The sequence below is a fragment of the Brassica oleracea genome, chromosome C9, assembly GCF_000695525.1.
Source record: "Brassica oleracea var. oleracea cultivar TO1000 chromosome C9, BOL, whole genome shotgun sequence".
In the NCBI taxonomy this organism is placed as follows: domain Eukaryota; kingdom Viridiplantae; phylum Streptophyta; class Magnoliopsida; order Brassicales; family Brassicaceae; genus Brassica; species Brassica oleracea.
The window spans coordinates 2,173,622-2,199,122 of NC_027756.1; the positions used below are offsets into that span (position 1 = coordinate 2,173,622).

The 25,501-nt window shown below is 32.8% G+C and overlaps 3 protein-coding genes across 3 annotated transcripts; all 3 read right to left on the minus strand.

The window, feature by feature from the left end:
- Window positions 1-1,932: 1,932 nt before the first annotated feature.
- LOC106316050 (transcription factor PRE5) lies at window positions 1,933-3,009 on the minus strand. The gene is made up of 2 exons (XM_013753913.1): window positions 2,452-3,009; window positions 1,933-2,191 (listed from the first exon to the last, which is right to left on the minus strand). The coding sequence occupies exons 1-2, from the start codon at window positions 2,575-2,577 to the stop codon at window positions 2,039-2,041; spliced, it is 279 nt and encodes a 92-aa protein (XP_013609367.1). The 5' UTR covers window positions 2,578-3,009; the 3' UTR covers window positions 1,933-2,038.
- A 6,648-nt stretch (window positions 3,010-9,657) lies between these two features.
- Window positions 9,658-17,679, minus strand: LOC106318533 (ABC transporter B family member 19-like). Its single transcript, XM_013756554.1, has 9 exons — window positions 17,150-17,679; window positions 16,996-17,050; window positions 15,971-16,146; window positions 15,641-15,841; window positions 14,938-15,197; window positions 14,551-14,867; window positions 13,426-14,469; window positions 13,111-13,352; window positions 9,658-11,031 (listed from the first exon to the last, which is right to left on the minus strand). Exons 1-9 carry the CDS (start codon window positions 17,402-17,404, stop codon window positions 9,823-9,825), a joined length of 3,759 nt encoding a protein of 1,252 aa, XP_013612008.1. The 5' UTR covers window positions 17,405-17,679; the 3' UTR covers window positions 9,658-9,822.
- A 6,860-nt stretch (window positions 17,680-24,539) lies between these two features.
- On the minus strand, window positions 24,540-25,496 carry LOC106316202 (60S ribosomal protein L34-2-like). Its single transcript, XM_013754071.1, has 4 exons — window positions 25,361-25,496; window positions 25,198-25,277; window positions 24,874-24,983; window positions 24,540-24,802 (listed from the first exon to the last, which is right to left on the minus strand). Exons 1-4 carry the CDS (start codon window positions 25,437-25,439, stop codon window positions 24,709-24,711), a joined length of 363 nt encoding a protein of 120 aa, XP_013609525.1. The 5' UTR covers window positions 25,440-25,496; the 3' UTR covers window positions 24,540-24,708.
- Between the last annotated feature and the right edge of the window lie 5 nt (window positions 25,497-25,501).

Below are 25,501 nucleotides of genomic sequence, written 5' to 3' on the forward strand. Positions count from 1 at the left end.
CCGTGTTTTCCATTACGACGAATTTACTACGACTATATCTGAATCCCTGAAAATCAAATCCCTAACCCCCAAAGTCTCTTACCTATAACCTCATATCCCTTTTACCCCATTCCCCCATTCTCCCATTTATCCTATTTTCTCTTAAACTCTAAACTCCAATTAAATCCTTAAAAGCCAAGAAATAATTATTACAACCAAACAATATACACTTGCATTAAGTCTTAAACTGATTTATAAATTTTTTTAAAATATTTAAAACATATATTACATCATTTTGAATCATTCGAGTTTTCAACAATATCAGTACAATGATTATCATCGCTTGCATCGAACTCTTCTTCACTTTCTTCATCCGTCATATCGTCGAAAAGATCTTCATATTGACGGTTATCCAAATCAATTAGAAGGATGTCATCAGTTTGTTGTTCAGATACTTCCACTTCAGTGATACACACTTCTTCTTGTAAAAGTGATTCTTCTCTAGCAACTATTCGTTCACGAGGTGTAACTTTGATAGCAGCTAATCAAGTTATTCCAAAATCTCTAAACCGAGGGTATCAGTTTGGTAAAGCGTGCTTAAAACACATTTTCACAAAAATTAATGGTAACATGTTTCGTCGTAAAAGCCTTGTAAAGTTACAAGGACTTTACAACGAATTTTCTCTTTCCTCGTAAAATCGACGTAAATTTACATGTAAATTACCACGAAACATTTTTCTTGTAACTTTACTACGACTTTACGACGAAATTCAGTTTTGTCGTAAAATCGTAGTAATTTTCTCGTAAATTTACGAGGAATATATTTTCTCGTAATTTTTCCTCGTTATAGGCATGTGTAAACATAAACTATGTGAACTAATTTCAATATAAAACTGAAACAAAAACCTTTAAAAGTCACAAAAAGTATATATAAGAATTAAAAAAAATGAAAGTTAACTAAAAAAAACATCATTAATAATGTCACTTATATCATTAAAATTAAAAAGCATGGAATGAATGAAATATTTTAAATCAAATATTTTGATGATTACTTATTAAGTTAGAATTATATATGTTAATGAATAAAAAATGGAAAATATGTGGTTTAGTATTAGAATTTTAGTATATTGGTATTACTAATATTTTTAATAATTACAAAAACACATCGGTTTTTCGGTTCGTTTCGGTTTTTAACAGAACCGAACCATTTGGGTTGGGAAAATCTTCAACCGAATAGTTTGAAATAGACTTTGATTCGGTTTGAATCGGTTTCGGTTCGGTTGGTTCGGTTTGACTCGGTTGGGTTCGTAAATTTTGCCCACCCCTGCACAAAACCAAAGTTTTTCCAAATAGATTTATCGGACGTTAAATGTAGATACCCCTCATTACTTCGTCAACGTCACGTGCATTTATAGAATGCAATAAATTATGAGCCGGTGCATACCCAATAAATAATAAATATTAAATATTTTATATAACCGGGATAAGGTATATATATTTGTTAGTAATGAATTTTAAAACTTTCAAGTATTTTGATAAGAGATCAATTTATCCATTAGGAATAAAAATAGTACAATGGATTATTCATTATTTATTCATTCTGCATTTTCTTCTATCTTTTGACTGACACAATCGAGTTCACACACCTCAGACCATAATTATCGTCAACACGTTTTCATAGGCTCAAATTTTTTTTTGTTTTGGCCGACTTAAAAAAAAAAATGCGCATTAATCGTGGACTGCCACGTATCAGTGGAGTCCGCCAACGGTGCAAGAAATATACCAAAGTCATCTTTATTTCATCTCTTCTATTACCGTTTTTAACACAAAAAAGTGGACCCTACCACTTAAAACCCCCTCTCGTAACGAGCGATAATCCTGTTCTCGATGATCGATATTTTGTAAGCACAGAACATAATCAGACTATAATTAAATGTAACTGCTGGACCGAAATTCGGAAGCTCATTAAAAACACGTCGCTTGATAGTATATTAAGGACGATCAACATATTACATATAAATTAATATTTTCTATTATAATAAATCACTATATTGGAAGGTTACATAAGCAAGCTTCTAATGACGGCAGCTTCTTGGCTATCTTCATCAACTGAGTCGAGGAGCTGCGACAAACGGTCACTGAGATTGTCAACTTTTCTATGCAGCTTTCTTATATAGTTGCATGTCTCTTGTAGTACCTTCGATGCTGACACCTAATATTTAATATTATTTGCAAACATAATCAAGACCACATACATGTACGGACATCACGCAAACATGAGTTTTTAGACGTTTCCATTTGGTCAAAATAGAAAACAAATACGCTGTCAGGAGTCAAAAGTTTCGACGTTTAGTTTGATAAATTTGTGTTCCATCTTCTTTTTAACGAAAAAGTTATTTTCTTCCTTTTTAAAAGGGGAAAAACTGAACTATATATAAAGAGGTCGGGCGAAATTGATGTTATGCATTTTACCTTGTCAGAACGGCGTCGTTCACGAATCTCAGGCAAAAGAACACGGAGCTTACTTACGAGGTCGATCATCTGGTCATCGGAGATCCTCAGAGCACTTGAAGATTGTCTTGATCTTCTGTTAGACATTCTTTGTAGGATTTTACTTGTTGCTTAGTTGTAACACTACTTATGTCGCAAGAAAGTGAAACTTAAGCTGCGTACTTTATCTCTTTCTCCGGATTGGACAATAGAGAAGAGATGGGGAGGAGTAGCAAGAGATAAAAAGGTTATAATACTTAATAAGGGAGTTAAGTTTATGAAGAAAAATAAGAGTCTATATAGCCAGTAGATATAGAAGGTTTATGTTTATTCCACGAGTTTTATATTTTGTTGAAGGTGTGGAAGCAGAAAGAGAAGAAAACTGAAATGTAAGGAAGTATTGTGTAAAGACACTTAGAGATATGAAGAAACTGAGAAAGTGATAAGAGGGACTTAAATAGGTCGAGGACCACAGGAGAGGGATTGAGAGAGAAGAGAGAAATAAGCCTAGACAATGATGTAATATGAGAGAAATAGATTTGATAACCTCTAACCGAAATCGTTTGAAATAATTTATAGAAAACTTTTATCTCGTGTATATATATACCTAGAGGGTAGATGTGAAATGGATATGTAATATTAAGATCAGTAATCATTTTTTCTTGCTAACTTGTACCATGCAATAGTTTATGCTTATAGTGGTATAATAGTGACATATTTATCTCTTACAAAATATATGAGTGTTTTTCTGATAGACATTTATCTATGAAAATATCACAAATTACTCGTATTATCCAGATTGCAACATGTTTAGCTATCTCTAACAGAAAGCCATAGCTAAGTTACAGTAAATTTTATGGAGAGATCACTGCCAATTTTAAATATCATTTGTTTGAAAACACAAAAACTAGTAAAAATATTGATAATTGAGGTTATTATATATATATGTTGAATAATGGAGGAGGGTTTGGATTTTAAATAGAGAAAGATATGAAAAAGCTGTGTGTTCCCAAAGCTGCTATTGAAGTTGAAGTGGGATTTAAGAGAAGTGTTCCATGTTGAGCTAACAATGTGGCCCTTTATGTGCATGTCGCTAAAAGGCAATACCATGTGATGACATTGACTTTCTATATTCATTTCCATTACTATTTACTAAATTTTCACATTGTGTTAGTATTAAGAACTAGAGCTAGTGAATAATCTAGAAAGTTCATAGCTGATCATCTTTAAAAAAAAGAAGAATATAGATCATTTGTGTATGCGTTGTGTTTATCAATGTTCGCTGAATCTAATTACTGAAGCATTACATCGAAAAAGGATCAAGCGTGGACTTCCTTCTACCTTGAAACTGATTACTCAAAAAAAAGTAGTCATGATAAGTTCGTCTTCTTCCTAATTTAACTCTGTTTCGGAAACTTGATTTTGTACACTTGATGCTAAACGGCATACATGTCCCATGTGGTTGCTTAAGATCTCGGATTATGCCTCCTTAATTAGATTCTTAATCATGATTACCACGGGAACAAAATGTACTTAATTACGTCCTTTGTGTGTGCATTATTTACATAACATACAAAAGTATCAACAAATTAGGGAAAATGACTAATTAATTCCCATTGATTATAAATTTTAGTCAACTTAACCATGTTTTCTTCTCCAAAATCAGTGGTGTTGTGATTCACATTCCCAACGCAACATACCTTCCAAAATTACTGTTACAAAGTTTAAGTTAGGGAGAAGTTCGTACTTATTAATAGATTATAGTTTACCTTCTAGTTTAAAATTTACAAATGGACATTTTAGAACTTATGCTACATAAGCTAAAAAGAAAACAAATAAATAAAAATTACCTATTTGAAATAATAGAAGGGAGAATGAACATCTTAAGCCATCTTTTTAATTTCTAATTTTCCCATTTTCACATTTCAAATAGATTATGACATGGCTTGATGAGAGAAACATGTCAAGCAACATTTTCATACTAATTATTTATTTATTTATGGTCCTTCATGGGGACACCAAAGTATGATATTGTTAAAGCATTGCTTGGCTAAATTTCACATCACAATGGTTAATTGGACTAGTATGGTTGTTTCATTCTCTATTTTAATGAACTTATTTTAATGAACTTATCAAACAAGTTTTAATCGATTAAAGATAAGCAATATAACTATATTCTACTTATTTTGAGCAGGGTAAATGATTTTCAGATGGTATATATTGCGATTATAACCGTTAAATACATAGAAAATATTTAAAGACTAATTTGGCTCTTTTCCTTCAAACTTGAATTTGTTTCTTAAAATAGTATTTCGCAATTATTTCTATAGCTTTGGATTTGGTTGAGGCAGCCAAATATGTGTTGAATATTCCACCTCTTCTTCCTAATAAATATTTTGTAAAACTCACTCCATTCTTTTGTAAAATAATGCAGATAAATGTAGACATTGTGCGTGTATAATTGTATGTATGTAATATACATATATAATTAGTTGCAGGAGATGTAACATGCTAGTCCATGTGGGTTTCGGGTACTAAATGTTAGGCCGCTTAGGCTCCACAGTGTTTTTATGTCCAACGATCTCTTTAGATTTTTCCTATCAACTTTGGTCCATTCAAACATAATGTAACAAAATAAGAATTTTAAATATAAGTTAATGAAGAAATGATGAGAAAAGGCAGCCATATGCAATAATTGAATTTTCGTATGCAGCTATATACAGTATTCTCATTTAAATAGTTGAAATTTCTGGTATAGTTAGGTTTACGCTGCGGAATCAACGTCGTAGTTTAAGCTTACGATTTTGCTAAAATTCGTAATTATAATAAACAGCATGCTATAATAGTGATTTAGACGAGTCATCAATACGTCTTGACTTTCTTATAAGTTATTTTTCTTATAAGTTTTAAATAGAAGAATACTGTATAAGAAATGATATTATAGGCCGACAGAATACTTAATGATGTTTAAGCACACTTCACCTACCTATAGCTTTACTCACAAACCGATTGGTCAATTTACCAATATATAATTGCTTTAACTCCTTACACCAACTTCTTTTTACCAACGTTGAATTGTACTAACAACTTTATGATATCACGTAACCGAGTTTTATTAATATTACCGACACTATTGCAAGTAGGCGGTGAAGTATCACGATAGCAATATGGACGTTGAATCCATAAATTACCATAACATTGTAACATAGTAACTAACTTATACTATACGGTGGTGAATGTTAAAAGGTCTAAAAAATATTTTTTTCTAATTATATCACAAAAACGTACTTATTTTTCGATTAATATACAGAGAGAACTCTTTTTTTAAACTATGTTTAAGGTGGAATATTTGAAAAGATAGATGAGCTATAGAAAAATAATTTACAATGATATTATGTGAATGAAGCCAATGCATAGAGAATAATTATGTAGACTGATTATGTGGTTAGTAAACAAATATATATTCGGAGTATTTAAAATATTAACGTTCCGGTCATGGAAGACCCATACGGCCTAAAGAAAAAACGTTGTAGATACAAGGAAAAGATGGACAAAGCGTTGCAAATATTGTCACGCATAAGAGAAACGAGAAAGGGGATTAAAAACTTATTATGGGTCTAGTTGTTTTGGGAGTTTTCTCGTCGATGAAGACTGTTATTCTTAGAGTATCAGAGTAAAATTATCGACTGAACCTCGTTAGAGTTTCTTAAGAAAATGAAAAATTAATATTTTAATTATTCAATAACAATTTGACTTTTCCTAAATAACTAAATCAATAAACAAAGAGAACTTTTGAACTTATGATTGGAGATGCTCTTATGACAAGGGAAACGACAATGACTTGACATGGCGACAAAGAATATCAGAAGGAGAAGTTCGGTTGAGAAGGTTCGACGGTGAAAACGACAGCATCTCGATGACGATGACATCGTTGAAAGAAGAAATGGCGAATTTATTTTAAGGGTTAAGTTACCTGTTAACTGAGAACCAAGTCCATTTCATTTATCAATCCCGCCTATCCGACAGAAGCAGAACCAAAATTCCTAAACCTCGGTTTGGTTCAATATTTTTTGTTATGGATATCTGTTTCATTTGTGCTCCAGCATATCTTAGCTTTCCCAGAAAGTAAAAGCCCAGATAAGGCCCACTACTAAGACCTATATCGGTTTATGTTTCGTTTCCCTACATGATGTACATTTAGATCTATTACTCTATTTTATATTATACTACTAATTATAAGATAAATGCATATAATTGTTTTATGAGATTTATAATCTTGTGGCATTGTCTTTTTATGCAAGGAAAATCATTAAATATGCTCAACGTTTCTATTTTTCTACCCCAAGAGGAGAGGATCCATTTTAATCGAAGCGAAAACTATAGAAGAAATGTGTTGATCTATCACATCAAATGTTTCCTCTTGGTCTTTTTGTTAAGTGGATTTGGTCGCATGCGTAGTGGCACGGGGTTGATGACTTGAGATAATTGTCGAATTATGTAAAATGAATTAAGTTTGGTAAAGAAAATGCAGTACGTTCAATACACCGAACTAAAATTCTAAAAATCTTGTATTCATGGCGTTAGATTAGTTAGATTCGAAATTATGCTGAAAATAGAAAATTTAGGTTTTAGGAGGTATAATCGGAAACTAATCTTATCAAATGAGCGTTTCAAAGAAAAATCAGTTATCAAAAGAGATTATAAGCATAAAGTTTAAAATTTCGTTTATATATTTGATATTATATGGTATATGTAACTCTTATATCGCCTAGTGGTAAAGAACTCACAGTTGTGAGCACCGCACTGGGTTCGATTCTCTTTGATCACCCGGAACGTTTTAAGCACTAAAAAAACGCGGATCATGCGGACCTCATGGTGATTAGTCTTTGAACGTAGAAAGCTTTTGGAATTATGTCACGGTTATAAAAAAAACATGTCACTTCTTTTTCTTCTTGTTAAAATACATTTTTATTGGTTAATCGTTTGATACTTTAACAAGATCCAAATTAAGTCTGAATTGATAATTAATTTTTTCACGTAAAGTTTTATGAACTTTCAAATATAAAATTGATTGACAATATGTAATAAGTGGATTAACTCAATTTTTTCATATATTGGTATTAATTTCTTTAAACTCTAATGTAAGATCTTAATATGCCCATTCACAACCAATAATCAACCATTTTTGAACCATTCTATTCGAATCAACAAACGAGATTCTGATTAAAAAAATTTAAAATCAGTTAACAATAAAGGGATTAGTTCAAACCTTTTATACATTAGTATTGGCTAAATTAAACTTTCAATGTGGGATCATAACACTTCACATTTCGTTATAGCTGTCTTTAAGAATATGCTTTTGTATATACGACATTTACAAACTGAAAATACGCGCCTACTACTGTAAAGTGAACACCCTACTGGTACGGGACACCTGAGGTGTCTCAGTCAGTAAAGTAGGGACATTCAATGCTGCTTCATATTCAATCTATTTCTTTATTTAAAAGTGGTATACTAGTCTATTCGAAATTATTTTGAGGTTGTAATGATAACACTAACACAGTAACACTTTCCATAAAATTCATAACTCGATTCAGCTTTTCCTGAGGTGTTCATTACTTTCTCGCATGAGATGCTTTTAAGTTTATGTAATCTATATGTAAAAGCTATATGAATATTTCCTAATTAATCATTTCACATTTGTGCTGATTTTTTTTTTTTTTTTTTCTGATAACCGAATGTCCTGGTCCCACCAATGTGGTCCAGACTAGAGACTAAAACGACCAAAGATCTAGCTTGCGCTGGTCAGTGACCGGAATTCGAATCCGGGTGGCAGAACTCATATCCGTGAAATTTGATAAAAATAAATTTTAAACTGCAATTAACAATACATAAACTTAGAAAATCCAAATATCTGGACTATGAGAAATCAATAAAATAGTCTGTGTTATTGTTATCCATGCGTCATCATCCAAATTCGAACATTCATAAATATTATTGTCAAAATATCCAACATATAGACTAATCATATTGAAGAGATAAAAATTATAATTACAATAAGAAAGTGGTTTCTTTGGTTTGTTTCATTTTCATATAATCTATACTATTAAAGCAGGATCCTATTGTCATAATTACCTTAGGGGCATGTTTTCTTCACTAACATTGCATGTTTCATTAAGGGCAATTAAGTAATATTAATAACAAATCTATATTGGGTCATTATTTTTGGATCCAGCCCAAATCAAATCTCTCTTGGGCCATTTGGACCTATTAAAAAATCAGATTCAATTCTCACCTTTTTTTTTACTTTGGACCATTGAGTCCAAGTTCAAATAATTTTTTTTCAACTATTTTTAATTATTATTTTTTTCTTTTCTTAATATAATTTAAGCATTCATAAAAATAATTGAATTTTTTTATTGAAAAGTATAAATCTTTATTAAAAGTATATAATTTTTTAATTAAAATATTAACCCCATAATAAAATTAATTTATCAGAGTTATACCAACTTAATTCATTAAAAAAATAAAGTTTAATTTTTTTAACATAAATAGTCATTTAAAATGAAATACGATAAATAAAGATAAAATTTTTAAGTCTTTTATAAAATAAAACACAAATATATGAAAATGTGACATTTACTAAATATTTGTCAATTGAAAAAAAAAACAAAAATAAACCCGCGCTTTGAAAGCGCGGGTCAAAATCTAGTTTTGAACTTAATATCCACACACACCAGAAAGGAATAATGAAAAAGGAAATGAGTGATTACATCCTAACCTTTCATCCACAACTATTGGAAGATAAATCTACAATATCCTATTTGAGAGCAAGTAACTCTTGGGTTAGTGGTGAGTTCTCCAAAGCTTGCGTGTTCTTTGACCCCTTAGTCCACTTTCAGTTCGAGTATTAAACATTGATAAGCAGCCCAATCTGTTTTAGAAAATAATGTAATCGTATATTTGTACATGATATGTTAATCGTGGACTCACTCTAAGACCACTTGATCGGATTAAACTATGTCTGATCAAATTCAAAGGACTCCCAACGTGTCCAACCAATTCTGCTAATGAACTTAACCCACTAAGCATTTTTGCCAAATATTGATTAACCAAAACGAAATATAGTTGAGTCTCAAGTCCCAGAGAGGGCACATAAGCATATATAAGCTTATGCCAAAGATAAAATAAAATAAAATAAAAGAGGAACCTTAAAGAACCTTCATAAACAATCAAAAGCTTCATTATCTACACCTATTCATATTATCATTATAGCCCATATAATCTTCCCAAATATAAATTCTGATAAAATAAATTACATAAATTCACTTTTTGTTCTTAATCCATCAAGCTTCAAATCCTATGAGTTTGAAGCTGTAACAGCCTTGAATAAGCTCCCTCTGGTCGGCTTACAAGCTCAGAATGCCTGCCTTGCTCCACAATCCTCCCATCTTGAATCACACCAATGCAATCAACACCTCTTATGGTTGACAACCTGTGAGCAACCACCACCGTAGTCCTACCTCTCATGAGCCTCTCTAAAGCTTCCTGAAGCACACATTCAGACTCAGCATCTAACGCGCTTGTTGCTTCGTCAAGAAGCAACACACTAGGGTTCTTGAGCACTGCTCTTGCTATAGCGATCCTCTGCTTCTGTCCACCTGATAACTGCACTCCTCTCTCACCCACTGGAGTCTTGTAGCCTTCAGGCAAACCACTGATGAAACCATGAGCGTTTGCAGCTCTAGCCGCCTCGATAACCTCGGACTCAGTCGCACCATCTTTACCATATGCGATGTTGTCGAAGATGGTAGCTGCAAAGAGAGCTGGTTCTTGTTGAACAAGACCTATCTTCAACCTCAGAGACTTTAGGTTTAGCCTGCGGATGTCTTTACCATCAATCATAACTTTACCAGCAAGCGGGTCGTAGAACCGTTCGATCATAGCGATCACAGAGCTTTTCCCTGAGCCACTTGCCCCGACAAGAGCTTGGCTATGTCCAGCTCGTATCCTAAGGTTAAAGTCTGTGAACACCATTACATCCGGTCTTGAAGGGTACGCAAAATCCACATGTCTAAACTCAATGTCTCCACGTATTGTCTCGGCCGGATCAGCATCAGCATCGTCCGGATCAATCCTTGTCTGCCTATCCAACACCGAGAAAACCGAACCAACGGCCTCACCTCCCCGGATGATTTCAGGAGCAAGACTAACCGTTTCAGCAACAGAGTTTGCTGTAATGACTAAAACCACAAAGACTTTGATCACTTTGGAGAAGGTTGACTTGCCTTGGCTCACAAGGTGGGCACCGTACCAGAGGATTACAGCCTCGGATCCATAGAGAGCAAGCTGGGAGAGGCCAAAGAGGAAACCTGAGGTTTGACTTCTGTAGAAGCTTCTTTTCTGAGGGACACGGAGCTCGTGGCTGAACAAGGAGAGGATCTTGCTTTGTGCATTGAAAGCTGCTACGGTTCTAATGTTGCTGACTCCTTCACCAGCAATCATTGATGTCTTTGCATGAGCCTTGGCTGTGTCTCCAGCAAAACCCTTCAGAGATAGTTGCTGCAATATAGATACTTATTCATCAGAACAATTAAAGATGTTAAACAATGTTCAAGAAATCGATAGAAAATAATTACGTGTTTTATAGAGGATTATTGATTAGGCGGATACTTTTTTTTTTTTTTTTTTTTTTTTTTTTTTTTTGTTTTGTAACAGATTAGGCGGATACCTATACCAATTTTTTAGCATCTAAACTGATTTTTTTTTTTAAAATTATTCAAGGAAAACTCAATTTACCTAGACGCCTACTAAACCAATTTTTAGAACACTGATGTTAAATATTGGTTAACTTAACTAGATTAGAACATGATGAAGAACCATTCAGTTAATCACACATGCAAAACGTCAACACCATCAATTATAGTGCAAGTACATTGTATCTCTAGGTCCTTGCGTGTGAAATCTATTGATAGATTTTCATTAGATAACGGGTGAAGAATATTATTGACATTTTGAAAAAATGTTGGTGATATCTTAAGCAAAGTTCTGAAGCTTGCAGCTAGTAAAAACAAAAACTTGTCACAACCTAATGTACCAAGCAAAGAAACACAAGAAAACATGGACCATTGGTTGATTGTTTAACACTGACACTCTGACACACACACACAACTTGGATGAGTAAATAAAAAACTGAGACAAGAAATTTGACCAATGAAGAAAACAACAATGGTTTTTTTGAATAAATCACTGCTCTTCTTACGCAATGCCTAGTAATAATTGGTTCTTGGTGTGAAAAGAAAGGTGGCAGGGTTTTTGGATTTATGTGAATATGAGAAATGGGTTTATAGGAAATATAATTAAAATATAAAAGGGTGTGATCAGAATTCAGAGTGCAGAGATAGAGAGATTTAGGCCTGGCAATAAAATCCAGAACCTGAAATCCGAACCCGAACCAAAAAACCCGATTTGTTATCCGATCTGAAACGTAAAAATACTCGAACGGGTTTTGTAGGGTGGTACAAAAAATATCCAAACCCGAAGTGTTATTAACCGAATCCGAACGGGTAACCCGAAAAATCCGAAATTAATAGTCAATATAAATATTTTGAAATATATATCAGTATTCTAAATATTAAATTCAATATTTGTTGTAATATTATATATAATAATAAATATTAAAATTCTAATAAATGCTTTAAGTACACAATTAGTTATAATAAAGTATTTTATAATTTGCTCATTGAAATAAAAAGTCTACTCTCTATAAGGCAATACATATTGTTTACAAATGATGTTTGTTTTCATGCTTGATTTAACATTTTATTGTTATTTTATCAATTTTATATGTGATAGATTAATTTTTATTTAATTTAGATGTTTTTCTTTATATTTTACTTCAAAAATTTTGTTTTTTACTTTGGTTATATCTGAACCGAACCGATATAATCCGAATCCGTACGATATATGATTACTTTATGGGTTTTATGATGCAATACAATTTTGAACCGAACCCGAAGTGTTATTATCCGAACCCGACCCGTACTAATAAAATTTTAGTATGAGACCTAGAAGCGTAAATCTGAAAATTCGAAAACCCAAAAAATCTGATCCGAATGCCAACGAATACCCGAACGACCTAGAGAGATTTATGAAAGCTTAAAGTAGGAAAGATATAGTAGATGTAAAGTAAGAAGGTAGATACATAAAAAGACAGATGAATCTTAGCTATTTTCATGAACACTGCTATCTATGTGCCGTACTACCAATAGAAACTATATAATAAATACTCTTCACAGATGTAAAAGTCTACTTTATTGATGTGAGGGCTCCATCATCTTGACCCTCACAGTCACACTATTCTAAATAAAAGAGAAAAAAAAAGACTGAATAATTCTTTTATGATTATTATTGGAAAAGGAAATGCAATTGCAGAAGGCAGTGAATGTGTTGACATGTTCTATAAAGTTTTGAACTTTTGCATATAAAATAAACAATAGTTTAGAAAACATAAAAGTTAGTTACTCTTTTACTGCCTTTAACTTAATCAAGTTTTGAAGTGCAGACTCAATAGATCATAACCCTTAAAGATTGTTTTAATGTGCATATAGTTGCGAAACAAAGAATTGAGAATTTTGTTACCTGAGCAAAGTTAGCAAGGACTAGAAGTGGGAATGTGCATAAGATGAGAAGTGAGACTCTCCACTCAATGATGAAAGCAACTATGAAAGACGTGAGAAGTGAAGTCATGTTCTGCAGAATCACTGAGATTCTCTCTGCTATAGCAGATTTAACATCAGCTGCATCAGTGGCTAACCTTGCAGCAATCAAGCTAGAGTTGTGTTCATCCTCATCAAACCAACCAACTTCATTCCTCAAGATTGCTAATAAAAAAAACAAACAAAAAAAATCAAAAATGGAACTATAAAAAAATATTTCAAGATTTTGATACATTACCTGAGAGCATCATTCTTCTTACTCTTGTTGTGAGATTCTCCCCCATGATGCTAAAGAAGTAATGCTGGATCAAATAAGCTATCACAGCATAGATACCAGCACCAATGTAGATGAACACATACTCTTTTGTCTTCCTCTCCATTGAAACATAGTCAGTGTAGTAGAACACTTCAATCATATTACTCATCACAATAGCAAACGTTGGACCGATAAAACCAGACAGAACCGAGCCAACAGCTCCCATGATTGAGTAAGGCCATTCAGGTGCATTAAGCTTGAGAAGCCTATAAAAGTAGTTTTGAGGGGGACGAGTCTTTCTATCACTCTCTGCGTTTGATATCATCTCTATCCGACCATCAGCTCCAGTGCTGTAAGAGTAGCTCAAGTTCCTCAAACTCCCTGACCTTAAGCTCAGTGACTTGGTCGACAAGGAATGGCTCAAACGTGTAGAACGAGTGCGACGTGTTGACGGGTTAGAGAAGTCACGAGTACCAACCATCTCTTGAAACCTGATGAGCGATGCGTAAGGACCAGACTTAGCTACGAGCTCTTCGTGTGTTCCGGTCTCAACAACTTGTCCTTGCTGTATCACCGCGATGGAGTCAACGTTACGTATGGTGCAGAGACGATGAGCGACGACCACTGTGGTTCTCCCGACCATGACTCTGTCTAAAGCCTCTTGAACTATGCTCTCAGAGCTAGCGTCAAGAGCGCTCGTTGCTTCGTCTAGTAACAGAATCTTGGGGTCTTTTAGCATCGCCCTAGCGATTGCGATTCTTTGCTTCTGTCCACCTGACAGTTGAACACCACGCTCTCCAACCTGTGTGTCGTAGCCTTTAGGAAGCAACGTGATGAAGCTATGCGCGTTGGCAGCGGACGCAGCAGCTTCAACTTCGTCTAGTGTTGCATTAGGTTTCCCGTAGAGTATGTTCTCAAGTATGGTTGTGGCGAAGAGAGCAGGTTCTTGATTCACAAGACCGATCTGTTCACGCAAGAACTTCAACTGAAGCGTCTTTATCTCAACACCATCCAACAGAATCTTCCCTGCTCATTAAAAAAAAGTTATCAAGATCCATACACTAGGCAAAAACCTAGATAAAAAGAGTTACTTGTTACTCAAGTTACCGTTGTTTGGGTCGTAGAACCTCTCTATAAGGGACACAACAGTACTCTTCCCAGAGCCACTACCACCAACCACAGCCACGGTCTTCCCAGAAGGGAAGAAGATAGAGAAGTTTCTGAAGATGATAACATCAGGACGTGAAGGATAGCTAAACGTCACATCTTTAAACTCAATGTTTCCATGAACTTGCTCCAAGCATTTCCCATCCAACGGGTCTTGTACTATAGTTGGTCTCTGGTTAATTATCTCCATTAGCTTGTAACCAGCAGATTTGCCTTTACTAAACGCTCCAAGATTTGAGAAAGATTGTCCCAAACTCCTAAAAACAACATAGTCACATGTTAAAGTCTATAACATAAAAACATCAGTTTGATGTTCTGTTTTCTTACATTCCACCAACAATGGCTGAGAAGATAGCAGTGAATGCTTTTCCTCCATCTGTTGTTCCGCTCCTGATGAAAACACCAGCGTACCAGAACACCAAGGCCCATGACATGCAAGCTATTCCATAAGTACATCCTAAACCTAATCCTTTAGCCATCCCAGCTTTATAACCAAGCTTAAGAGTGTACTGAATCGCCTCTGAGTACGAGCTAAGAGCCTTGCTCTCTCCAACATATGAGTAAACAGTTCGAACCTGAGCAATTGCCTGTAAATTCACAAAAAATAAATAAAAAAATTTTATTCAAATTATAGCACACAAGATTTTTTTTTAAAATATCCTATGATAGCACTAAAACACCTTTTTAGGTATTTTATATTTAAATTTGATTTTAGCGACTAATGTTTAGGTTTTAATATATAGAAAATGAGGTTAGTGTAAAGATTTATGGTTCAGAGTAATTTAGTCATTCTACCTCTTAGATTGTGCTATTTTAGAGATTTTTCTCTTTGTGTTATTTTTGTTATCGAACTTTTTTTGTGCATACCTAAAAGATTTAAGTTAAAGGTTAATTATTACATGAAACCACTGTTTAAGTCCTTGTTGGATTGAAAGACAAGGAAGAGAGACATAATCATTAGAGGGATCAAGTACAACGAGCAAGCCTAAGAACAGTGTAAAGCATATTATAAAGAAAAGATCTTTTTCACCTGCTCGGCTATAACACCGGCGTTTGCGTAAGACTCACGGCTCTTGGAAGTGATGCCGGTGAGAGTGTAAGCGTATAAACCGCCTGCGAATGCGATTCCGGGAATCACCGCCACACTCAACAAAGCTAGCCTCCATGCTGACACAAACCCAACCACAAGCCCCGCCAAAAACGTTGACAAGTAATGTATGAAGTTCCCAACCTGCGGAAAAAATAGAATGATAGTATCAAGCGCACGTTAACTCAGTTTTGCTATCGCGCACCCGCCCGAGGTGCACGATAACTGACTGTTTGCTAACGTAAACGGGACACAGATTTTGTACTTGGTTACCTTCTCGCTGATGGCGTCTTGGACAAGAAGAGTATCGGTAGAGACACTGAAGACAATGTCGCCAGTTCTTGCATCGGTGTCGAAGAATCCAACGTCTTGTTTCAAGACAGCTTCAAGATACTTCTTCCTTAACGCAGCTACTTGTCTTTCTCCAGAGTACATCCAACATGCAATCTCTGTATTTCATAATAATATTATTATTTTTTCAAAGCGTTATAAATGTGAAAGAGATTCCATTTTGATGACGGCATAATCGATACAGACAAAGGATGAGTCCATGACTCAAGTAGTCACGTGGTCTCGGCTTACCCTCCACTTTTTACAATTACAAAAAAAAATTGAATTTCTTTCTTATCCTATCATATGATTTCTGTTTCTAGGTTTACATAGAACATCTAGAAATTCTGTTGAATAGTTTTTTTTTTATAGATTTTTGTCACAAATATAACCGAGAAAAATGACCACAATAATCTTTTTTTGAAAATTTTAGTATTTTTATTTTTATTTTTTAAAATTTAAAACTCTATCCTCAAATCTCAGTTTTTAACTTTAAACACTAAATCTAAATTAGCTAAGATATAAATATTTTTACCCTTTGATAAAATGTTTTACCAGTCATTTTCTTGCTTGAACACTATTTTTGACAAAAACTTAAAAAGAATTATTTTATTGAATTTTTCTAGAACATTTTAAACTCAATTCATATATATATATTTTTTTTTTTACTAAAAAAAATTATAGAGAAGTATTTTGATCCATAGTATGTTTTTATTAAAACAGTGATATTTTATATTATTAAATAATTTCTGTCTCGGTTTAGGATCTCTTCTTAACCTAATTATATATTTTCCCTTTACATAAAATAATTAAGCTCTATTATATAAACATATATTAAAGCAAAATTCATTTATGTAATAAAAATTCTATTTAAAATTGCAAATATATAAATGGATTAGAGGTATTGGTAAAAAAAAATGGATTAGAGGTACTGATTATAAATTTTGGATTTTAAATTTGAGGCAAACCTGCGTACGAAGAGACGCAGACAACCAAACCCAAGTAGACAAAGTACAGAGCATACTGCAAATTTTAAGACATAACACAACAGATCAGATCTTGAATATATATTTTAATTAAAATAAAATTAAACGAGAGAAATGAGATGATTTGATTTTTTACTTTGGAGACTTCATGTGTCATTTGGTGTAAATCCATCTGGTTCTTGCCGAATCCATTAACCATTTCACCGAAAAGCAAGAAGAAGACAGGCATGGAGGAGCCGTGAATAATGGCGCCTATAGAGCCAGTGATCATTAACAGATGATCAAATTTATCAGCGAATGAGAAGAGTTTGAAGAACGGTAAGCTCTGTTCTTTCTTTTTCTCGGCTTCAGCCGGAGGAACCGGCTTTGCATCTGCCGTTGTCTCTGACATTTTTGTTGAGTGAGATTAAGGAAGGAGAAGCGAGTCAGACACGAGTTGGCTCAGAGAGAGGAAGAGATCATTGGCAATGGAGGAGAGATCCAGAGCAGAAAGATAAAGAAAATAAATAATAACGTTTTGTATTTTAAAAAAACTGACAATTGATTTGTGAGTTCGAGAACTCTTTATGAGTGTTTTGTTTGGGAGTGACGAAATAAAAGAAAGAAATGGAGAGAGAATGAGAGTGTGGAGAAGGTGTGATGTGTGTATATAATGGAGAGAGAGAGAGAGAGAGAGCCAGTGTTAAAGAAGACCAGTGGTCAAAGACGATATAAACATTAAGAGATGAGATTTGATCCAAAAAAAAATTTGATCAAAAAAAAAAAACATTAAGAGATGAGATAGAGAGATATTCGTATGTGCTCGTGGACTGGGAACTGTAGTTTTGCTGTAATTAATGTGGAGACTAAGGAAAAGAAACTGCAAGTTGAAAATAAGAAGGTCATTTGATGCTAATTACTGAGAAATACTCTCTTTGTATCACTTTAAAGAAAAAAAAATTGTTTAGAAATAGCGGATGTTCTCACTATTTTAGATAGAATTTAATAGTATTTGAATTTTGTGACCAATTACAAAATACTGTTTTTTTTTTCTTATTGATTAAATTAGTTTCATTTATTAACATCTTTATGTAAACAATGTAAATTGTATAAAACTTGGATTTTCTTAAGGGACAATGTGTTGAATATACCCAATTAAGGTCCAAATTAGCTGAATGCCCATGATTATGGATAACCCAAAAATGAGTAACCTTTTGACACTGTGCGGACGAAAATGCCCTCATGCTTTATCGAAAACATATAACTCCAGATCTATCAGCTAAATATTTACATAGCAGGTAACAATCTACATATCAGCTAATAATTTCAGTATCATCTAACAATCTATGTATCAAACAAATGTATCGGCTAACAAATAATATATCAGTTAATGAAACTATTAACAATTAATTAGTTATCTATCAAATAGCCCCAAATCTATTTGTAACAGCTAACACTCCATGTATCGATTAAGAATCCATTAAAATCTAAATAATAGCAGGTAAGTAATAAAATACCTACTAACGTATATATTATCTAAATAAAAGAATGTAGATTTCAAGCTTTCTTCTTCCCGAGATCTTCCGATCCTTTCTCCATGAATCCGCAACAGAGATAACAGATTATTCGATAATCGCACAGAGAATCGTCGAATTTCCACAATCTTCAAGAGTACTACAACACATACATTTTGCGATTGAAAGCTTATAAAAGTTGATTGTGATTCGAAATTGGAAACATTGGAATTGGGGTGAGATAATAAGATTAGCATTATGGGTGTCAAAAGAATCAGAATAAAAAAAATAAAGATTTGTGTTGAATTAGAAGATGATTTGAAGAACATGTATGAGAGATAAAGAGATTAGAATACAGAAAAGGGAGAAGAGAGAGATCTAGAGATAAAGGGTATTATAGTCATAAAAGTATTAAAAAGAAACAAGAGTATATGGCAAATTATATAGATTTTTGGGTGTATCCACACCAATTTCTCTTTTCTTAATTCATGTGCAAAAACTTTAAAAACCACTTATATTGATATATTGTGAGTAATGAATTAATGTGTTTTTGGGAGTACTATAATTTGTCGTTTCATAAATTAATGATGTATTCAAATTAATAGTTTTGTAAACAAATCCATATTTTGTTTTTTTTTTAACAAATTCATATTTGGTGTAATTTAATTAGTGGTTTTGAAATACATGTTATAGAAATTTCTATAACAAATTTGAAAGTACAGCTCTGGTCAAAATATAAAGACACAAAGTGTTAGTTGACATTAATGTTAAAATCTAGCATATTTAGGTGTATAATCCAATAAAAATTGTGATAAACTAATTTTGTTTTTAACTAATGAGAACTTGACATAGCGCTCAAAATTCTTAGATTATCTTAGTATTTTTTTTAACTAATGAGAATTTGAAATAGCGGTCAAAACTCTTAGATTATCTTAGTATTAATGTCTTTTTTTTTACAACAAATCTTAGTATTAATGTCTAAGGGGTAAAATGTTCAAGTAAGTCTCATTGCGAGAGATTTTTTTTTCAAAAAAGAATGAATTTAAAATAGTTAAGATCTCAATTTATAGAAGTACAGACCTACTATCCCAAAACCTCTCTTAGTCATTAAGAACATGAATTTTTGTATAAAAAGATTTTTCATTAGTTTGGTTTTGTAGTTTTATCTTTTAGTTACAAAAACCCACCAAAGTTAATCTGGTTGTATATCCTTTAGTTATTATAAATTTTATAATTTGTATAAAATTATGTATTTCTTCTAAAAACGATGTCATTTTTATTTTGAATGAATGTTAAAACATTATATTATAAAATTGTGATTTATCAGATTAACAGAAATCTGTTGAAAGAAAAATGGAAGCAAGGTTTAGAGAATTAACTCGAAGGAAACAAAATTATAAGACAAAAGCTTTGTACTTGAAAAAATGATTAAAATAGTTGAAGGAGGAGAACGGGTGAAACACCTGAAAAACAAAGAAGTATATGAAGAAAGAAAAACGGGTGATATTTGGTTTTTTCCAAAGGCCACTGACTGTGTTTTCTCATCAGATTTTGGCTCTAGTTGACATCCTTAATGGTGTTGGATACAATTTATTTTACATGGATGTATGAAATTTTACAAGATAATTCGATAAAGTTCCATGCAGGGTGAACTACTTTGTAATGGATCTCAAAGGGGTTAACCATAAATAATTGACAGCCCAAGGTGCACGTAAAGCTTGGCTCAGTAGTCCAGAAAAAACTATCCTACATACTTGCCGAAATTGCAAAATATTTTTTTTTTTGCTTCAAAATAACAACAGTTTAAAACTAAATCGAAATTGCAAAAAAAAAAGATATATATATATATATCTCACTCTGTTACCATTTAACCTAGTAAATTTAACAAAGACGAGAAGGATCTTATGAGCCAACAGACTGGAAGAAAATTCCGAAACTAATAATTTATATTTGATTCAGAAATTTGTAATCCATAAATTAAAGTTTGTTTCATGGACTTATCATTTCATTTGTTTTTAGTATGCCATGAGTATGATTCAGAACAAAACCAAACTTAGTATTGCTGAGAGATCAAATTTTGTGATGCTAAGACTAAGAGCTCCATTTTAGTTCTTATACATGTATGGGTGTCCTATATAGCCTAAAAACATGATCACGCTCTATTTGATTGATGGAGATAAATTTCAACTATTGAAAATCAATGTGTCATCTAAACATTTAACAATTACAGGACATAAACAAAATGATTCAAATATATCTGCTTCTTTCTTGCTTGTATGGGACTGGCATAGTTTATATATTTCCAAATGTCATTTTTATTGTTATAAAAATCTTAAGTATAAGTTTTATCTTCTTTAAAAAAAAGTAAGTTTTATCGACAGCATTATCCATGGACTGAGATACATAATGTTATTTTAATCCTAAACATTGATAATTACTTTGTGAAGAGTAAGTTTTATTGTACCTCTTTTCATCAGTTTCTTACTTTGTTCCTGATTTTTCTTTGTTATGAATAAACATCATAGTACAAGTAAATTTAACATTTTAGTAACAAAAAATAATAATAATCATAAAACAAGTACTCAGACCTATTAGAGCATGTCTATCCCTAAGAACCCCGTATAGATGATCTCAACCTCTAAATATTGATATTAATCTAATCTGTTTGTTTAGTTAAATTTTACTAGTTAGAGCAAATAAACCAATCATATATGGACCAATGGTACCTGATGTTTTCATGACTATTTCACCCTATCTCAAATAAGAACCCCAATTCATTTTTTTTCCTAATTTTCTTATATTTATTTTATTTTATTGATGAGGTATTGTTTGAGAAATTCGCAATGAAGTTGGTCTTTGATAGTGAAAATAGGAAAATACTGATACTGATAGGCCAAATGCCAACGACAACAGAAGAATAAATAAATGTATAAAATAGTAAATATGTGGATTCGGTCGTTAGTGCACCCCTTTCCTCGAGCAAAGCATCTAATTTATGCTATAGTATATCAAATTAATATTCCTATAATTATTGTTTAACATAAGATTCAAAGATTGGGTTGAGGCCAAAATCGGGGCATGTGAGTGTTAAATAAGATATGGTCTATGGTTTACTGCTACTATGATTCCTTTTTTCTAACTTGATCCATTGATGGAAAGTTCTTTTATGCTTTATAACACTTATTTTCCAACATAATGAAGATATCGTGGTGTATTTTAACGAAATGTCTTTTATTCTTTTTGAGGAAGCACCGATGTTTGGTAGGGGACACAACATAAAATAACAACAAACAACCCTCAAACAAGTTTCACTAATTTTGAATCGTTGATTGTCACTAGATATTGACATTGTATCTAAAGGTTGATTGATTGATTGACATAAACAAAGATCATGTTGACCATGCTTGCTTATGTCGAATTAAAATTCGTGTGGAATAAGTGAATAACTTTTAGAAATGTATTTGACATAGTGACCGTTTTTCACTAAATAAATTAATATCAAGAGATCTAGGTCTTGTATCATATATAAAATATATTTAATCGTCTTGTACAAAAAAGGACATGGTTAAATTTTAATGGATTATTTTTGTTGTTTGCCGAACTTAATGAACCCTTTTTAAAGGAAATAAAGAAAAGAATGTATAACGGACGGCTGGTTTGATGATCTTTGTGAGATTTCGCTTTATTATAGGCACAACTTTATTAGTTGTAAAAGGTACTTAAAACTCAGCAAAAGAAACTTTCGACTGTATACAGTGCTTATAGGTAATAGATAAACCTATTTACAGATTGATAATCACCACATTCCATAAATAAATCTGATTATAATGGAAGTGAGTACATGAATTATAATTATATAATTTGATTCAACCGATAGCTCAGATAACATGTTTGAGAATTATTATTGTTTGCCTTTAAATGGGTATTGTAGGGTCCAACGTTAATGACTTTTCCTTTGATACAATTATAATTAATTAGTTTGTCTTGGTGCCATTGTCACCTTTGAATCATACTCTTTATAATATCCCATTTTTCCTATAAAAAAATCTCAATCTAATATTTTCATTATACAGAGAAAGATCTCTTATCTTATGCTTTATTTTGTTCGGCAACATCCGTGATATTAGGACCTACGACCCTAATTTATTTTTCTAACATGGTCATGTGCTAATTATACTTTCTTAATTAATAATTATACTTTCTTAATTAACAAATAACCAAAAGTGAGTTTTCATAAAACGTGATTTTAAGTTTGTTAACAAGAAATAATTCAACTGGTTTTGCTTTTCTGTTTGAAATGGGTAAACTCATTTTGCTTAATATGATAAAATGTACAATTGCCGTTTTCATAGATTCCCTACCATATAACCAGATGGCCATCTACATCAATTTCGCCTTCTTCCTTTTTTGGATTCGGGTATATAGACATGTTGGCTAATGTCTAATGATGATCAAAGATAATACCAAACTTGAAGTTTTGGTCGTCGTTGTCATGTAACATTGAAATGCTACCGACGATGTGTCTGGAGTCTGGACTAGTGATGTAACGTAAAGAATTGGATCTATTGTATTCCTAATTTGATTTATGTTGGGAGGGGTGATTTACATCATATCATCAGATATTAACAGCGGGTGGTTTCAGACATATAAGAAGATTAGGGCCTAACCAAACTTTTCCCTGCTAACAAAAAACGTCAAATGATATTAGATAAGAGGCATAACGTATATATATATATATACAATGAATATTTGAGAACTATATATTTGATACCAAAATATATAGATAAAGAGGCATAACATAGATATATGGTGTTAAAAAAAAAACTTAGATATATAAATATATATACAATGAATATTTGTGAACTATATATTTGATACCAAAATATATATAGTTTTTTTTGTTAAAGGGGGGGACGACGATTTGTGACAACTATGAACTGTAGTTTACTCACGGAATTGATAGTTAACGTGAAAACTATGGATAAGCAACGTACAAACTGTAGAAGAGTATCATAAGTTTGTTTATCAAATGCAAGTTTACAGTGGCTTGATCGCGTAAGTCCCATATTCGACGATGAGTTTCACTATTTTCGAAAGTTTGCAACAAAAAGTTTATTGTTCTTGAAGATTATCATTTCATAATAAGTTTTTTCACGCTTTATCTTAGCTTGCACATAATAAAAACCATATACATTAGATCAAAATTCACGGTATTGAAAGCCCACTTTTAGTAAGATCATCCACACAAAAATTATATAACAATAGTAACAAAATAAAAAGGAAATGATGATATACCCAAATTAAAGGTATAATGATACAATGCACAGGAAAGAGAGAAGGCCTTTTAGAACATGCATTCCCTTTAATCTGTTATTATCGCTAATGTCCTTTGCCACGATCCTTTACACTAAATTTCCTCTTCTTTTCTTCATTGACATTGCCGTAAAGTTGACACACACCCAAATCTCTTTCGTCAATAAGAGATAAATCTTTCCGCATTGCGAGCCGCAAAATAATAGTATATATCTCTCTTTCCGCCGATGTGTTAGTACTTAGTACAAGACTACATATATAAAAAAATAAATAACCAAAAGATGTTAGTAAGAATAACACTGGCCAATATGCCAATGGCATTTGGCAAAAAAAAAAAAACAAAAAAAAAATGTCAATGGCTTTGTTGCAATTTGCAAGAACACATATACACTGTCGAACAGAAATTACAGAATGAACAATAGTAATTGGGCTAAAGGCCTAGTACATATTGTTCAAAAATCAGGCCCAAGTAAATATGTAATAATACAAAGCTTTGTATTTTTGCACTGACAAATATGGAACAACTTGGAGGACTCTTTGAGCCAGACAGTCAAACAATTTCACCTCATATTTGACCTCTTACTAGACACTCAAATATCTTCTTCGTTTAGGAACACGCTGCAAGGGAAAGTGCGTTCCATTAACATCCTTGAGTCGAGGCGGTAAGGTGCAAAGACTTTGTTGGATATGAACCCTAGCCTATTGTTTGAATTGAAAATATATCGGCAAGACGAATTATAATGGTAAACCGAAGTCAAAATTCATTAAAACAAAAACAAAAATCTGGTGAATCAAACTCAAGTCTATCGATCTCTCTTACAAGACATAACCCTCTCTCCCACATCACTTCTTGTAATGTTACTGCAAAACTCTCCAAAAAAGAAGTCATCTAACTCTTTGGTGCAGTCTTCTCCTTAGCCTTCTGAAGCTTCAAAACCTTCTTCACAATCTTCTGCTCTTCCACCAAGAATGCCCTAACGATCCTGTAGTAGGAGACATATTAGTTACATTTCAAGAACTCATGTAATAACCTTAATTAAAAAAATTAGCTTACCTGTCTTTAACAGCTAGTCCAGAGAGAACACCACCGTATGCACGGTTCACTGTCCTCCTGTTCCTCGACAACCTCGACCTCTTGTACTCAGCAGGTCTCAGATGCGGTATCTACACAAACACAAAACATCCAAAACTAAAGCCTAAAGAATGAATCTCTCCACTATGGCACTATCTTACCAATCTTAAACAAAAAAAGTTCTAACATTCACTAAAAATGTCTGATTCCGACAAGTTCTTACATCTAACCGCAATCATGTCTGAGTTCCGACAAAGAATCAAATTCGAATTTAAAAAAAAAAAAAAAATGACAAGGCATACATACCCCTTGGATTCTCTTGCCAGTGACAGGGCACTTAGGTCCACTAGCTCTCTTCTTCGTCGTCTGGTAAGTCAACTTCCCACCTTCACAAACCAGAAACAAAAAAAATATCTCTTTAGATCAATCTTTACTATTACATCATTAGATCATCGGTCGGTAACGTTACCAGGAGTTTTGACGATGCGGTGTTGGTTGGATTTGGTGGCGTAAGAGTGGCGTGACCGGTACACAAGCCGTTGAACCATTTTCGCAAAGCTCTGATGAAGTAACAGAACAAACAATGGAAAGAGCGGCGCGAGCTTTGATG

What these genes read in the sequence shown, in the direction of transcription:
- LOC106316050 (XM_013753913.1), bottom strand. Translation starts at nt 2,577, where the DNA reads ATGTCTAACAGAAGATCAAGACAATCTTCAAGTGCTCTGAGGATCTCC. An exon ending in AACGACGCCGTTCTGACAAG is followed by an intron (nt 2,192 to 2,451) that starts GTAAAATGCATA and finishes ATTAAATATTAG; the next exon opens with GTGTCAGCATCGAAGGTACT.
- LOC106318533 (XM_013756554.1), bottom strand. Translation starts at nt 17,404, where the DNA reads ATGTCAGAGACAACGGCAGATGCAAAGCCGGTTCCTCCGGCTGAAGCC. An exon ending in TGACACATGAAGTCTCCAAA is followed by an intron (nt 17,051 to 17,149) that starts GTAAAAAATCAA and finishes TAAAATTTGCAG; the next exon opens with TATGCTCTGTACTTTGTCTA. An exon ending in AAGACGCCATCAGCGAGAAG is followed by an intron (nt 15,842 to 15,970) that starts GTAACCAAGTAC and finishes TTTTTTCCGCAG; the next exon opens with GTTGGGAACTTCATACATTA.
- LOC106316202 (XM_013754071.1), bottom strand. Translation starts at nt 25,439, where the DNA reads ATGGTTCAACGGCTTGTGTACCGGTCACGCCACTCTTACGCCACCAAA. An exon ending in CCGCATCGTCAAAACTCCTG is followed by an intron (nt 25,278 to 25,360) that starts GTAACGTTACCG and finishes TGGTTTGTGAAG; the next exon opens with GTGGGAAGTTGACTTACCAG. An exon ending in GGACTAGCTGTTAAAGACAG is followed by an intron (nt 24,803 to 24,873) that starts GTAAGCTAATTT and finishes CTCCTACTACAG; the next exon opens with GATCGTTAGGGCATTCTTGG.